The 17,584-nt window shown below is 37.9% G+C and overlaps 1 protein-coding gene across 1 annotated transcript in view; it reads right to left on the bottom strand.

Annotated features, from left to right (window-relative positions):
* Nucleotides 1–2,146: 2,146 nt before the first annotated feature.
* The window catches only part of LOC137252140 (serine-rich adhesin for platelets), a 353,270-nt gene continuing 337,832 nt past the window's right edge, over nt 2,147–17,584 (bottom strand). Inside the window, exon 6 of the mRNA XM_067787438.1 lies at nt 2,147–17,296. Within this exon, the coding sequence (XP_067643539.1) occupies nt 15,242–17,296 (2,055 nt within the window). The 3' untranslated portion in view covers nt 2,147–15,241. The remainder of the gene's footprint in view (nt 17,297–17,584) is intronic.

Below are 17,584 nucleotides of genomic sequence, written 5' to 3'. Positions count from 1 at the left end.
AGGGCGCATCCAGTTTTTTCGAGCTACAATTCCCGATGATTAGGAGCTACAATTCCCGATGTGCGACAAGTAGCAATCCCGACCACCAGTCGCTACCACACCTCCCGGCCCTCACACCATATGCCAGCACAGAAGCTATAGGACTGCGACTTCGAACTCATATGTACCTTCGTCGACGTCACTTTCCTAGAAGCTCTAGGTGTAGTTCACCAGAGAAATACCTTGAAACGTTAGGGAGTAACTATTCGGCCAAGGATGCCGCCCTCGAAATCATAAGCAGTCTAAGTCGATATCATTGCGTTACTCATGGGAGAAAATCGTAAAATCCTCGGCGCATCTACATAATTAAAATTTTAAAAGGACCCTGGATACAAATTTTAAAATGTAGACCAAAGTTTGCAGACGTTTGTGTTCACAAAATTGATTTCAATAGTCTTCATTAAATCAAAACGATATTTTAGGATGGATGACCGCGTTGCTTCAGTTTTCAGACTAGTTCCACTGTCCACTACGTTAGGGTAGTAGCACACACGGTCATTAGTTCGACTGTCTTGGGAAAGCTTTTGCTTCACCACTTTGAGTGTTCTTGCGAAGGACAAATCCTCACCTGGTAAATATATGTGCCTACGTATTCACATTTGTAAAAGGAGCCGTAACGCGTAGGTTATATTTAAACTTATTTGGTAGCCTATAAACAATGTGATTCACTCCAAGGGACTAGTTTTGCATGAGGGCCGCCAACTTTAGGAAATGTCAAACCGGGAGACTTGGGTGTTGAAGGATGAAGTGTTAAAATTAAAATTAAGATTTCAGACGTTATTGTATAGTTTCGCAAATAAACATCAGATGTTTGAATGTAAGCCCAAGTGATTTTTCAAACCCTTCTCATACGCACATATACCCTCAACTTAAGTATGAGGTAAGAATCATTTCAAAGGAGTGTTTATGCTCCTAGAACCTACTAAAGGATTTTGCATCACTGATTTCGCTTATTCCTTCAGCCAATCGCAATGTAAATTTTTTTAAAAAATCGGCACCTTTTTGGATAATTTGCTTTTTTTTAACAACTTGAGGACAATTTGAAAACATGTTCGCCTTGGGTCATTTTATTTGAATTCATTGTTCGTTATCAATTTTTTGACAACAAAAAAAAAAAAAAAGCAAAGTGAGCATATAAATTTATTTATTATAAAACTTTTCTTTTAGTGTTTTGTTTTAATGGTAATTCTTTACGACAGCATGACACTGCTAATACGCGTCCAAAAATATCGAGAGATTTTAACTCGTTCAAAATATATTAACGAAAAACTGAAAAAATATCCGCGGGTACCTCCGAAACCGGTGGTGGTATCCATAGTATTTTTCCGCAGAACACCTTTCTGCATTGGCGGCCTTCGGACGCGCTTATAAAAAATTACCATGGGTGGGTTCAACACCGGTTTGGAGACCAAAACTATATCCGCACAAAACACTTATGTTCACAATTTTTTTTTTTGTGGGTACAACAACCATATGAAAATCGTCAATTTCGACTGCAAATATCTCCGAACAAAAATAAAGTTTTTCTTTTCCGCCTTCGGATTATTGTTCTCGAGATTAATACGCGTCTTTTGACAGCTCTCTCGATATTTTTTGACGCGTATTAGCAGTGTCATGCTGTCGTAAAGAATTACCGTTTTAATAACTTGGTGAATTGGGTGATGCAAAGTCCGTGTTAAGCTGACAGCGAAAGCGCCTGTGTTTTTTTTAATAACTTATGAACATTTAGAAAGAGTTAAATTTCGCAGTTAGTTTCTTATAACTGGCAGTGATGCGCATCCGTTGATACCACTTTCGACTATATCCGACCAATTTTCGACATGAACAACAAATGGCCTAAACAGTCTTAGATGAGTAGAAAATGTAGTACCGCGCCGGACGCCGGACGCCGCCGCGCCGATATTTTAGCCATTCGGCGGCGGCGTGCAAAAAACGAATAAAATCGGCGGCGGCGGCGGCGTTTATCGGCGGCCTATATCTCTAGTATGTAGGCTATCAATTCTTAGCACAAGCGCAGAACTGAAAACAACCCTGATAATCTCAAAATTGTAAATTAACTCAAAAAGTGAGAGATGAAATACTTTTATCTTCATATTTTTATTTTATATTATTTTTATTAAATGTTTAGCTATAATTAATTTCATATCATATTTAGTCCGATCACTTATTAGTTAAGGTGATTTAGAGCAGGTAGAGTTCAGATTTGCAATAGAAACATACAAACAAAAAAATTTTATTCTAAACTATATATATAGCTTAACGGTAAAAAAATTACATATATAAAATGCAAAATTATTATATCTTTGGAATATTTCACTACATATATTTTTTACATTGCTAATTATTTTTTTTTTTTTTTTTTTTTGTGGTACAGTTATCGTATGCACTGTATACTGGGCGTATAAATGATTATGACAACGATTTACGCATGTTTATGTGTAATGTAATGTGTGATCGTGACGCACATAATTAAATGAATTAATATGCCGTACATATGCTCACAAGTTTATACGATTTGTGAAAAATAAACCTCAATCTAGGGTGCACTTAACAGGCTACATACCAGGGCGGCATCGTGCGGCCTTAATGTCAACCCTAGCAAGACAAAACTGATAATTTTCAGCAATAGAATCAAAATGCCTCTCGCTCGCAACTAGGGTTAAGTATCTTGGAATCGAAAAACGACAACAAGCCAAGCTGGAAATTTAATATTGAAAGAAGAATGGTATATGAGAATGGTTAGCAGAGACTGTGACCTAAGACCAAAAAATGCAGTGTGGCTTCACTGAACAACCAGTACAACATTAAAAAAACTAAACACAGTAAAACGGTTAGACTGTGCAGGGTTAAAAGGAGCACTTTAAATGTGAACTTTCACCAGCTGCCACCGAAATTCCATATACTCATTACAGATACTACCTCTGCTGTCAGACTCAGTGAGTCTAGATGCTGAAGCGAGAAGCAGTATGACCGCAGCGGAATGAAAAAAAAGGTTACCCGAAGTAGATTCGACAACAGATTGTCTTTCATTGCCTACATTAAACTTTAAAAAGCACTGTGAGAATACTCTCGAGAACGGATTAGTCAGCCGACACGGTGTATGAGGTGTAGATGCGGGGGTCATTTTCGGGGACGGGTGCAAAATGCACTGCAGTGTTGGTGCAGGGGTCTTCTCCTAACAGCAAGAAAAAGCACTCTCAATCCGTATTAGTAGTATCCGTAGTATCTTCGAAGGAATAGCAATAGGGAAGGCATGTTGCTACTCGTTGAAGAACTCTGTAAACAGTGGAAAGGTATGTGTATTCTTATATTAAGGCCATTTAAAAGCGGGTGATCTGGCAAAGTCTTGTGCATCGTTAGACAGCACTGATGCAGTCACCGTGCATGGAACGCTCACATCAATGAAAAGTGATAATCGTACCTATTTCAAGAAAACTCTGACTCACAATTGTTACTCTACAGACTCATATGGGATCACCAAAAGAATTCGGTCGGACTAGAAACAAAGACAAAAAACAGAGACTTGACCAAAATGGTTAAGAAATAAATTGTTTGGATGATACTGGCCATTAGGCCCACACGCAGAAATAATGGGAAACCACTTCAACGACATTTGCAGGAGGTGCAACCAAGAAAGGTGGAAGTAAACGATCACCCATTTCCTCTTAGAATGTCCAGCTCTGGCAAATATTAGGTAAGGAACTTTGGGCGGGTTCGTGCTGTCCGATCTAGGAGAAGATAAAATGCTCCATAAATGACATCAAAAGGTTTATCGAACGAACAAAATGGTTCTAGCTAAAAACAAGCTCATTGTACATCAGGTTAATAAACATGACAATTAAGTGGTTCGAGAGGGACGTGCATCAAAATGGCGCCTAGAACGCTACTTATATTGACCTTATATCCAGCTGTTATGGTCCTAACGCAACTGACCTTGTGCACGTTGACATTATGTCACCTCGCAACATTTTCTACCTCGGGCTGCCAGGCTTCAGTGATTTACAAACAATCCGGTAAATAAATTTTACTGTACATAAACAAGCGGTATGTTCAATATTATAACCAGTCATAAAAAGCGGATTCTAATTCATAGGAAGAAAAATGGAGCGCTTCCTACTACCGCCAGGTCTACGTACTGAGAATGCTTGAATCTTTTTCCCGATCAAGTGCTATCATTTAAATGCAACGCCATCTAAATTGTTGCGTATGAGTAAGCAATTTTAGGGCTCTCAGCCCGAGGGCTAGCCTTACATCATAGAAGTGGCGGAGATAATCGTTTCTATGAAGTGGTTCAACATCCGCGATTCCTGCTTATACATATTTTTCTCGAGAATATTGAACATACTAGAGCAAGTGCTATATGGCGCAGATGATAACCTGGCGAAGCCGGCCAAAATACGTCAATTCCTACATATAATGCCAAATATTAAGTGAGTAGACATTACAGGCATCGCTGCTCGGGCGCCAGTCAGACTCATCGATTGTGTTTATTTCTTTGTTCATATTCTGAATATTTGATTTCAGAAAAACTTATGTTTGTTTGTTTGGTTTTGAGTCAAATAACACGAGAAAAGATTTACACCTTTCAAACGATATATATATTAACTAGAAAAACTAACACAACTACGAAAATTTCCCAATTAATACATTTTTCCACTTTCCCGGATTATGCCAACTTTCAAACTGTCTGTATGCACTGTTTTATAGGAATACTATACAAACCCTGACTGGCCTGAACAAACACGCTGTGAGTTCTGCCTTCTTTGGATTGGTTAAAAAAGCAAAAAAAAAAAAAACATGGGTCTTGCAGCAAATGAGGCCAAGATGAATCACTTGCTGTCAACCGAGAAAGAATCGGCGCCTTGGCAGCCATGTCACTGTTGACGGATATGAGTCTTTATGGGAACCAGCATTAACAGCAAAGACAATGCCAGCTTATAAATCAAACGGAGTAAACTCCTGCCAAAAAGTTATACTTTAAACTGAGTAGACAATTGAGATGTAAAGTTCTGTCTCGACGAACAAAAAATCACGCTCTACAAGTCGCTCATTATACCTGTCCTGATGTATGGCTCGGAATCATGGACAGTGTCGAGAGAAGACGAGATGGCGGAGTGTTCGCAAGACAATTTCTCCGGAAAATTTATGGCCCCCTCCGTGATGCCGAAGGCGAATATCAAAGGCTGTATAATGATGAGCTCAACGAACCCTAATCAGATATGGCGATAGTGGAGCGCATAAAAACTCATAGGCTTCGCTGGCCAGGTCATGTTATGCGAATGGATGAAGACGCTCTGACCAAGAAAGTAATTCAGTAGACAACGCAGTTTAAAAACAGATGAAGGAGAAGACCTGCACTGAATTTGAAAGGCAGGGGGAGAGGAACTTGACGTCCCTTGGTGCTCCCAAATGGCATCATTTATCGCGAAACAGGCATCGTTGAGGCGGTTAAGCGCCTATGAATGATGATTATGTTAATTGAGTAACTGCATGGATATTTTCAATTGAAACTTAACGGTTATAAATAAGCTTTAATACGTAAGCTGATTATGTTTATGTATGCTTGTATGAAGGTAGGTTTATATGGGTAGGTATTTTGTTATGTACTTTGAGTAGTGAAGCCGTTTTATGATTTGTTTACGTTACTGTTGTATAGAATGTATATAGATGGTATGTTATATACATATATGAATATGAACAGTTATATTTATAAATTAGATATATCTTCCTTTCATAAATGCTCGTATATGGATGTACATATATATTTGCCGAATGTCGAAAATAGTTTTCAAATTAAATTGGACTTCAACTTTGAAAGCTCAAGTTACTCAAGATAACGGCATACATTTTATAGTAGGTATTCATTATAATCAGCGTTTGGGAGGCATATTTAAGTACATATATATTTATGTTATACATACATATATAAAGACAATATATGTTTATATGACTTTTTCTCAGCTATTATATAAAGGTATGCATAAATGTATATGTTTGTATGTGGTATGCTTTGGTATATGTATTTGGTTATGTGGGTATACTATATATGTATGTATGTCTGTATATGTATATGAAAGAGGTTAAATATATATCCATCTATCAAGTCAAGGTATACAATAGGAAGGATTCAATACGCACATGAGTTTCAGCTAAAGCAAGCAGCTTGTAGATAATTTTAGTTCTTTCTTTGTTTTACATATAACTTTCGCTCACCTTGTGCAGTTGGCTTGGATATATTTCTTTAATTTTATTATAAACTAATTGCAGCTTATTTTATAGGTACATCAGAAAAGAATTATACTATTTAACGTACAAAGAAAGCTAGCTGAGTGGAAGATATTCCCATCTTTGTTTCCGGTGTAATTAAAATGGATTCTCAGGTTGCGAATTGTTCACTTCTGGTGAAACTATGAACTCATTAAGTCTATGTGAAGCTCTCATGAACCGGGCTGTCTTACCTAACCTAACAGTATAGTACAGGTTTTCAGCGTTTTTTATAGATGTCCGGGCTTCGTATATGATCATTTCACAATGTTGTTTAGATTTTTGAAGGGTTGTTTAGTTATATTTTTTGAAGTGTTATCGGTGTCTGCTTGATAACAAACCAATGAGTTCTCGATGACACACCGGTAGTACTTCGAAAAATCAATGGAAAATCGATAACACGACGATAACTCATTGATAATGAGTCTGTAACACTCCGATAACAAATTAATAGCTTATCGATAATAAGTTAATATTTTATCGATCATTTTTGAAAATAACTCCATAAATTGTCGATAACACACCGATATTAAACTGATAACACGTCGATAGCAACTCGATAACGCGTCGATAACGAATTTGTAGCACTTATCGAGAGCAAATTGAAATTTTATCGATATATTTTGGATACAAATCGATAAATATTCCATAAATAACCGATAACACATCAATAAAAACCCGATAAGCTTTCGATAAAATTAACGTTTGTAATTGATAGCAGGTTCACAACACTAAGGCCGATAATACGTAGATAATTTTTCGATAACGAAGTGGTAGCATTTCGATACCAAATCGATAATTTTTCGTGGGAAATCGAATTTTTTCTATAACAAATCAATATATTTTCGGAAACTATTCGATAATGTTTTATAAAAACCGACAGCTAATGTGTAACTTCTGTTATTCGTCGATGCGAATCCGATATCTCGTTGTTGTTGTTTTTGAGCTCTAAAGGCACTCCCCGACGGTTTTGGGAATGGTATCGATGTTGACGATTCTTTGCCAGATATACATAGATCTGGTATGTTCCGGTATCAAGTACCATTAAGATACAAGCTCGAACATCTCGAGAAATATTTTATAAGACAACATTGAGCCTTCTAACCCATACTGCCCCCATCACTTATATGAGGATCTCGAGGTCGCCGTTGATGTGTTCATATTTGTAACAGAAATCGCCTGGCAAAGTTGAGGCTATATATTGAGTTGCAGAAGCTGTGAATTGTGCCCCTTGAATTTTCGTTATCACGTGGAACACGGTTTCGGTTTTGGTTTCTCATCTTTCCTTTGCTCCCTCTATTTTTCACACATTACCTAACACTGTCCTTCTAGACTAAAGCTTATAATTTCTTTTCGAAAGCAAACAAGAATTTCGAGGCACGAGGCAGTATATATGTAAAGCTTGCGATTTTTTCTCAAAATTCTCACATGTGTTCCGATACACGCGAAACATTTTTCGTTTCGAACAAACTCGAGAATTAGAGAATAAACCCTTCTATACTCACTAGGCCGGGTCGATTTTTGGGGAGGCAAAAAAATCGCCCATTGCTCTGTGAAAATCATATTCTAGGGATCAAAATAAGAAACTTTGCCGAAGGAACCATACCTCTAAAATGAATTCTGATGTCCCCCCTTTGGGTCGTAGGGGCAAATTTTCCAAAATCCCACTTTGAAATGCCTATGTTTTTTCTTTTTGGAGTTTATTTTTCTCTTTAGAAATTTATTTAGTCAGAACATATGTAAATGAAAAAATGAATTTAACTTAGTAATAGAAAAGAAATTAAAAAAAATTATTAGAAATTAGCGTTTTTACAACCCCCTTTTAAAAACATGGCATCACTGTGATGCATTTGCATGCCGTAAACATAGTTGTGTGGGTTTTTTATTCAACCGTTTTAAAAAATGAAGGTATCACTGTGACACAATTGCAGATCGTAAAATTGCTTGTGTTGTTTTTTTTAAGCCACCACAAGACACAGCAGGTAGAATTGAAATTGCTCCTACCCAAAAGTTCGACCCAAAGGGGGGGACATCAGAATTCGTTTTATAGGTATGGTTCCTTCGGCAAAGTTTCTTATTTTAATACCTGGAATACGATTTTCACAGGGCAATGAGCGATTTTTAAATCAAACCGCCCTAATACTCACCCATACAGCACACCATCGCCACACATTACTCCTGCATTTATCCCTCACTTACATAAGTTATATTCTGGACTTCCACATATCGTGAGCAAAAATGCTTACACTTCAAAAATAAACTAAATTGTTCATCACCACTTAGCCTTGAAAATCTTATAAATGGGTTTCTGGAAAAAAAAAACTAGACTCACTAAAGAAGTCTCAGACAACTTAAAACCCGTAAAATATTAAAGAAAAAAATTTTATTTGACTTCGTCAGACAACTTAAAACCCGTAAAATATTAAAGAAAAAAATGTTTATTTGACTTCAATTTTATCGGCCGTATAGTACAAACTCAATACAGAAAAGTTAAAATTTTGCCTTAATAATAAACGCATTGCATTTTGGTTGACTGGGTGGACTGAATTCCAAGATAGGCATGTATGGCTAGGGTGTTCCTCTAACATTTTATAAGTTGCAGTGTTTTCAAACCGAAAGCCAAAAGATGACAAAGCCTTCCATTCAGCCATCGATATATGTACTTAAGCCTAGATATGCACGCACTTCCGTACATATACATATATCTATCAAGATTAAGCGTGATTACAGTTTATCTAGGTATAAACTAATTTCGTAAGAAGAGATAATAATTAATTGAGCATTTCATTTATGTTCACCTGTTTTGTCTTCAAGTTTTGATAGAAGTCTTGTAGCATTACATCAATATGTTTGTAAGTATTTTAGAACTATTAACGCACACACATACAATTATATGCAAATTAAGTGTATGGATAATATTTAGTTATTATAGTAATATCGGTCTTACACTAAAGCACTTAGCATACTATTTTTGTTGTTTTCATATATTGTACATTTGAATTTAAATTCTTTTAATACCAAAAAGCTTTATCGAATTACATACATATATATGTGGTATTATTACAAATATAAATATATCTGGTTTTTTCCTCTAAATTTTAGCACCTTACTAACATTTGTATGTATGTATGTATACGTGTACATCAAGCTTTTAAGAAAATTAAATGAGCGCCATAACCAACTTATTGCTAGGTACCTCCAGAATGATAGGGCCCAGGTGGATAAGGACTACTTTCAAATCAAACAGAGAAGACGTAGGAAAAGGTCTTTGGCCCAACAGTAGGCAACTTCGTTTTTGGCAATCGATAGCTCAAAGCTCTAACTTAAAAAAATACACTAAGTTATCTGGCTCTCTTCTGATCAAGGACCATACAATGTCCAGGATGTTTGCATTCTACAATGTTGCAGCTATGTACGCGCCTTTGAATGACACAAGAAAAGTTCGCTATCGACAAGTTGTTCATGAACCAGAAAGTCGATGGTTTCGACATTGGCCCCTCACATCTTATCACCGTGAGCGGTAATCGGCTTCAAGGTATAACCTAGCAGAGAAAGCACATTTATCGCGACTACAAGAGCTCTAACGAGTCCACAAAAAAAAAAAAATAATAAGTACGATGTAGAATAAAACATCATCTGTGCTGCCTTCGTGGCTGCCGCAAACATACTACTGTGTATTTTCGCGTTGTAGGTATTCGTCTTAGTATATAGTTCGTGAATGGTGTGGAATATGATGACCATTGACCTGAACAGTCGCGCCGTAACTTCCGCTTACCCCAAACTGAAAAAAGAAGCGGATTAGATGGGATTGATAATGAATGAGTACAAAATGAAGGATCCGCTGTCATCAAGCAAAGCGTCAGCTCATTTGCGCCTTGGAAAACAACGCCACTGTTGGCAGCCATAGTTTCGAAATAGTAAAATACTTCGTTTATTTGGAAATCCAGCGAAGAGTCGCTCTTGCCAATAAATGGTACTTTGGACTAGGTTGGCAATTGAAAAGAAAAAAACTCTCTCAACAAACGAAAATCGTGCTCTACAACTCATTTATCACACCCGTCCGGCTATATGGTGCAGATGCATGGACCATGCAACATCAGTTGAAGCGGCTCTGGAAGTGTTCGAGAGACCAGTTCTTCGAAAGGTTTACGGACATGTACGCGTTGGCAGCGGCTCGGTCATGTTATGCGAATCAAAGATGATGCTGCGCCAAAGAAAGTATTTTTTTATCGGAACCCGCCTATGGAAGCAGAGAAAGTGGGTGCCGGTTCCGATAAATGTCTAATCGGACACCTAAATATACGCGCTCACCAAATTTTATCAAGATATCTCAAAAATTGAGAGACAAGTGCATTCAAACAGACATGTCCGTCTGTCTATATCAACTCAGCTCTTCATCCTGATCATTTCGGTACACTTATTGGTGGGTCTATCTCTTCTCTCTTAAATAATTGCAATTTTGAGATTCGTGACAAACTTAATATACCGTTCATTTTCATGAAGGGTATAAAAATTTTAAAAACCAATTGCGTATACAAAACTGGCATACTGAGAAAAACTTCAAAAAACGCTTGATAAAAAGTAATATTTGCCGAATTTTTGGAAAGTTTTTTTGGGATTGTATATGGGGTATTCCATCACATTTCGACCAATTTTGAACCCGACCCCTTTAGAATTGGCTTTCTTCTTTTTCTAGCTTACGAAAAACGTTTTTCAGAATTGTTTCAAGTTTTTTCATCCAACTCAAAAAAAGTTATGAATTTTTAAAAAAACACAGTTTTTGTTTTCAAAATGCTATAAATTTTTCAAAAATTGACCGTTTGTGATCTTTTTTTTTTAAAATTTGTTTTTAAATGTACTTTTCGGAAAAAATACAAACAAAAATTTTAGTTTTTTTTTTTTTTTTTTTTGTAATTTTTCAGTTTTTCGAGATTTTTCGAATTTCGCCATTTTTTTTTTTTCTCATAAAAAACTTCAATCAATTCTGCAATCATCCCCATTAATCCCGGAGTGGGACGATTTTTTTTTTTTTTTTTATTTAATTGAAAAAAAAAACTTTAAAATTTTTTTTGTATTTTTTCCGAAAAGTACATTTAAAAACAAATTAAAAAAAAAAGATCCCAAACGGTCAATTTTTGAAAAAGTTATAGCATTTTGAAAACAAAAACGGTGTTTTTTTTTTAAATTCAAAACTTTTTTTGAGTTGGATGAAAAAAATCTGAAAAACGTCTTTCGTAAGCTAGAAAAAGAGGAAAAACTTTCAGCCAATTCTAAAGGGGTCGGGTTCAAAATTGGTCGAAATGGAATGGAATACCCCATATGCAAAGTTGGAGCTTTACGGCAGTTGTAAGACAAATTTAAATTAAGCTTCTTCCTCATACGCGTTTTGATGCATCCGCATCTTCTTCAAGAAGTTCTTGAGATTTATTTGCAAAATTTTTAATTATATATGTAATTCGTAGTTATTTTTTCTTAAAATCTCGAAGATAATAATGGAAGAATATAATTGATGAAATTTGAGAAAGCTTTCCGCTGCCAATTTTATTTTCGCAGCTGTTTGTATAAATACTTATATACACATACATACATACATAGTTATGTTTGTAAAGGTGTTTAAATTCAAATTATTTTTTTTATGTATAGGAAATATTTGTTTTCTTTGGACGATTTAGCTGTACTTTATTGAATCGGTAACTACCTATGTATCTATGTATGCTAGTGTTTCATGACAGGGCTGCACACCAAGTGGAAGGGTGTTCTGGCATACGAAATTTCAACTCAATTCTGGAACACCCAAACATACATACATACCACATAGTGCGCAGCTCCAGCGTTGCATATACATATATACATATAAGCTTAATGTATACAGTTATATTTAATTATCATAAAAATATGTATAAGTAAATTAAATTTATACTTGCTATGTATTTATGTATGAGTGTACGCAGTAAATGGCATTTAATATTTTTCTTTTATTTATTTATTTTTTTTTCTTTTATATCAGCGCTCGCTAACGCTGAAGGAAGGGCAGGGTATGTGAGGCAGGATTCGATAATTAACGGAAGCTATACACAGTACCGACTACATTACTACCATTTTCCGTCGACTTATCAAAGATTAGCTGAATAATTTTTACATATTAGGGAGATAAAAAAAATTAGTCGCTTACTCACATATCGATTCGTCCGGGAATTCATAGACAAATTGAGAAATCAACTAAATGTTAGGAAGCTGCAGATACTGTGAATATCGAGTGCAAAAATAGTCATATTTTAATTGATTCCCAAAGCTGTGTTCGAAGCATCTGCAATTCAATCAGTCATGTCGACTTCCTGGCTATTGAATTATGTTGCGGGCGGACGTCTATACTCTAGAGAGGAGACAGCAGGACTGCTGCAAGACAGCACAGCATCGATACAACTGAACCGGAAGCAGATGGCTCTAGGGCTTTCGCTGAACACCTGTAGTCTGCTCATGCATAAATGGGCCTCGAGTCAGCATACGAAAGGTCGGGTGAACGCCACCTCTTGCAGGGTAGATTTTTCTGGCCAGTAGTTGATGGTAGGAGGTCTGCCAAAATGATTGGGCATACAAAGGCTCGTCTATCAATTTTCATTGGGGTTTTGACAGGACACTGTTCAATGGGAGTTCATGCGATACGTTTCAATATACTGCAAACCACATACTGCTGCAGCTGTAGCTGTTTGTAGGATGATGAGGTGTAATCATTGAGTCATTTTATGCTTTACTGTCCAGTCTTTGCCAGAACTAGGCGAAAATATTTCGGTCTCGACTCACTTGGATTTCCGGGGGATTTGTCCAAGGTGGAGATCGGTTTCAATCGAAACTATATCGTTGTTACGCATAGACTCTCTAAGTAGCTGTAGCTAACGTCACCGTTATTTTATGTGGTATCACAACAGGCCTTCATGCTGTAGATGGGAGCCTCCCCTACCAGGACAGCTACTACTTAACCTTAACGTGTCGAACCTCCCTGAAATCTATTGTATCCAGCAATATTGAAGAACATGAATTTGCTCATAAAATGCCCAGAAAGGTTTCCAAGCGATTGTGGAGCATAACCCATTCTTGGGGTTTAAGCACGACTTGGCTGGCCTAACTCGATGCTCAGCCCCATCTATCCGCGGTGAAACGTGGTAGGGCTCTGTCAATCCCAAGTTCCTCACGGAAGCAGGGGGTTGTATTGCCTAGAAAGTTTAACGTGGTCATATAAAATCGTTCCTGCAATGATCAGGCTACTTAATTAATGGTGTTTTAGTTCGGTCGCCATTGTGTGGTAGTAGTGTGCTCTGCTTACCACACCCAAGATCCTGGGGTCATTTCCCCGGTCAAAGCAACATCAACAATTTACAAACACGTTTCTTACGTCAGAAAAAACTTTTCTAAGCGCGGTCACCCCTCAGCAGTGATTTGGCAAGCACTTCGAGTATATTTCTGCCATGAAAAGCTTCTCAGTGAAAGCTCATCTGCTTTGCAGATGACGTTCGCAGTCGGAGTCAAACATATATTCCCCGTCCAGCCAATTTATAGGAAAAACTTAAAAGCAGCACGTAGAAAATAAAAAGAGCAGCTCGACCTTAGATCTCTTCGCGAGATGGGGCACAGGTGCAAATAATTAGAAAAAGTGTACAAGACTTGGAATTTTGTTATCGACTTTTAACACATTTATTCCAAGTAGGCTCAGCAAAAGTGGAAGACCACCACCGGCTGTGCAATTTTACAAGCTATATGGCCAGACTACAATGAAAGGAAGACAAGTAGACTCTACTGAGTAGATCTAGGGCATGCATACGAAAAATTTTAATACTACCCAACGGGTTAGGAAGCTTAGAATATACTCGCGGTATGTATGCCTATCGTAAGAGGCGACTAAACTACCACAACCCTTTCAAGGGGTTGCCAGCGCAATATATAGCTTCCCCAGCGCAATTTTCAACCTCACCTACCAGTGGCGAATCCTTTTAATCTAACAGCCAAAGGAGGGCGGCATGACTTAGAAGGTTTCATGTGGTCATACCAATTCGTTCCCGAGATGGTCGGGGTAGTACCTTTATGGTTCTTGTTATCGGAACGTACCGGATTTGCATCCGGCAAAGGGCCATCAACATCGATAACACTCCCCAAGACCTTTGGGGAGTGCCCTTATCTCTACAACAATAACAACCACTGCAGAAGTTGCAAAGACGTAACTGCAAAAGATAATGTTGAAAATTGTTCTGTGTAAATACACGGTTCTAGCTAGAACACGCTTACGACCCTCCGGAAGCTGCTTTTGAAAAATAATTGTTATAATATCAGAAATAGGGATTCCAAATATTCTTGATTTTATAAACAACTTGTCCTGCTTGTAGTAAATATCTGATGTTGCACTCAGTTGGTCTAAATGACTTTATGGCATCAAAACGGCTCTTAATTAGGTACTTGGAAGACCTGGTTCGCAGCCATTATTTCGACATAAGCGATTAAGGAAAAAGAAGGAGAAATTTAGAGCTCGGAAATGTTTTTTGTTTTGGACCACCCTAGTATATATTTTGAATAAAGACTTTTTTCTATTAAAAATAAAAAATTACGCGCAAACACGTATAACCTGAAAATGTTGGTACCAATGAGTCTACGTAACATTCTTTTTTAATTATTTGGTAAAAGTTCAGCTAATTAAAACGTCGTTTGAAAAAGAAAAATATTTAACTCTTATCGTCAAATATTTCTTAAGATACTTTTTAATCCAATTGCCCAATGAAAATGCTATCGTATGCCTCTGTACCCTTCCACATTCTTCCTAACCTCGTTCTTTCTAACCTTGTGTATGTATAAATATATTTTGCGTATATATATTTTATATTAATGCATTACTAAGCTTAAGCTGCCACTAAATTAAATTAAATTATATAATTAAATTACTAAATTAATTTTCTTATAAATTCGTTTCAGTCCTTTGAGGCATAGCATTTGCGCCCACCGCTACCGCTAGTACACCATCAGCGCCGCGCGATATTGACGTTTTCATTTTCACCTCACGTTCTGTACGCGCCGCCGGCATTCCTTCATTTTTTACACCCAAGGTTTGCACACGCGCACCCAAACCCGGTCCCACACCAACACCGCTGAACAATTTCAAATGCCGCAATGTTTTCGCTGTACCCAGCCTTGCTCTTTGACTGCTGACGGTCATTTGTGAATTCGCGCTACTTAAATTCGATGACGCCGTCGCACGAAAACCACTGCGTCCACGACAAGATGATGCTGCGCTTGCGCGCATTGACCATTCATTTTGTTTTAGTAGAAATTGTTTGACATTATATTCCATTTGCGCAATATCGACATGTTGTGTGGTAGTGTGGAGTTCAGCGCTAATGGCATGCGTCTTATCCGTTTCACTGGGATAGTATTTATAATTAAGTATATCACAAGTGGGTGGTTCGGGTAAAGTGGGCGTGGTACTACTACATGTACTCGTATTAATATTACTGTTGTTGTAGTTATTTGCTAAAGCCGACAACTCAGCGTTGCAGGTGTTGGTGTTATTGGGATCGGGCGTTGTATACGCAACCGGCAGTCCGGATCGTGTTGTACGCCGAAAGTAAGTCGTATTCGTAGGACATACTTGCATCACATTTGTTTTTGTTATGCATTGCTGCTCATACTGATCGTAGGCTGTGCTATTTTTGTAGCTGTTGCTGTTGTTGTTGTTAGCGTTCGTGTTATTATTCAAACTGGAACTTGTATCAGTTTTTGGAGAGAGTGAGTCTTCTGTTGATTTATTAGCATCATGCAAAGTCGGCTGATGATAGCCATTCGTATGCGGTTGTGGCGTCGTCTTATAACCCGAATCCATAGAAAGTTTCTCAATTGAGACAGAGTCCAGTTGATCGAGCGTCGAGAAGGTCGATTGCTGATCTGTGCCGCCCGTTGAATCACATTGGTTTGTGGAAGAGTTGTGCGCTTCTTGTTGTTGCTGCTGTTGTACGCGCTGCGCTTGCTGTGCTTGTTGTTGTTCTAACTGCTGCGTATTATTTTGCACCCATTCGGCTACACGATTCAGTTGCTGTCGGCGCAATATAATACTCTCTTGAAAATCAATGGCATCACTTATGGAGCTAGTGTACGATTTGGAATTGTGTGACGTTTTTGAGTCAGACTCAATTTGTAACGCATATTGATTGTGGTTGCTAGTCGCAAGTTTCATCTTTTGCGTGTGTTGCATTGAAGGCGCTACATTCTCGCGCGTCTCGCTACGCATTTTATTACTGGTAGTAGAATTTGTAGTTGCGACTGCTGTCGTAGTACCAGTTTGTGTGAGCGCAAGGTCCGGCGTGCTGGTTTGTTGTTTCACGCTCATTTTTTGATTGCTCACAGTCTGCCTGTCGAAATTATTTTCCATACCAATCGTTGCGCTGTCACTCGCCAAATGCATATCTCCGTTTCTGCTCTCTGCAGCTGTGTTGTTGGTTTCCAAGAGATCAATAAGCTCTGCTGCTTGCTCTGTGGGTACTAGATTCACAGTGCTATTCTCATTCTCTTTACTGACTTCGCCGCCTACACAACCGTTCAGCGAATCCGCTTCCCGCGTGCCGTTGTTGTCAACACAATTTTTTAACACTACATTGTCCATCCTTTCATAATTCTGCTCATTTTCAATGCGCTCCTCTTCCAGTCCTGCATTATTTTCCACTGAGTCCATTTGTATGCTAATAAGTCCGTCTATTAACTTTTCCTCCCCACCTAAGTGGCTTCTTTCTGCAATTCCTACAGCGGCTATGTGCGCTGCATTACCGGAATTACTGGCAGGTGATGTTATAATGTCTTTAGTATCATCCAGCTCTTCATCTAGCAGACGTTCACGTCGTTTATAAATTATCGGTGTAACCGCTTCCATGGATTCAATGTTATCAAGTAATATATTGCTTTGTCCATTCTGTTGTATACGCATTGCGCAAAGGCGTGGTCCGCGATGTTTGGGGTTTTCAGCCTGTAATAGATAAGAAGGATGTTAGAAGCTTTTGATAATCCTATTTGTACACTCAAGGGTTTACAGTGTTTTCAGATGTGCATAATTGTATTAAAGATCAACCAATACCCTGCGCTAGAACCAAAATACCTCGAGACGGAAAAGCTCATTTGGGAGGCAGGCCGGGTCTAGTAAACTTGTTTACAGATGGTTTGAAGTTGGAACGTCAGATGTTAACGGTAGAATTAATATTTCTGCCGGGAGCTCTAAGTAATACAATTGATAAAGCTGCTCGATCACTGTTGTGCC

The sequence above is a fragment of the Eurosta solidaginis genome, chromosome 5 (assembly GCF_040869045.1).
Source record: "Eurosta solidaginis isolate ZX-2024a chromosome 5, ASM4086904v1, whole genome shotgun sequence".
In the NCBI taxonomy this organism is placed as follows: domain Eukaryota; kingdom Metazoa; phylum Arthropoda; class Insecta; order Diptera; family Tephritidae; genus Eurosta; species Eurosta solidaginis.
This window is presented reverse-complemented; position numbering and strand designations above follow the sequence as displayed.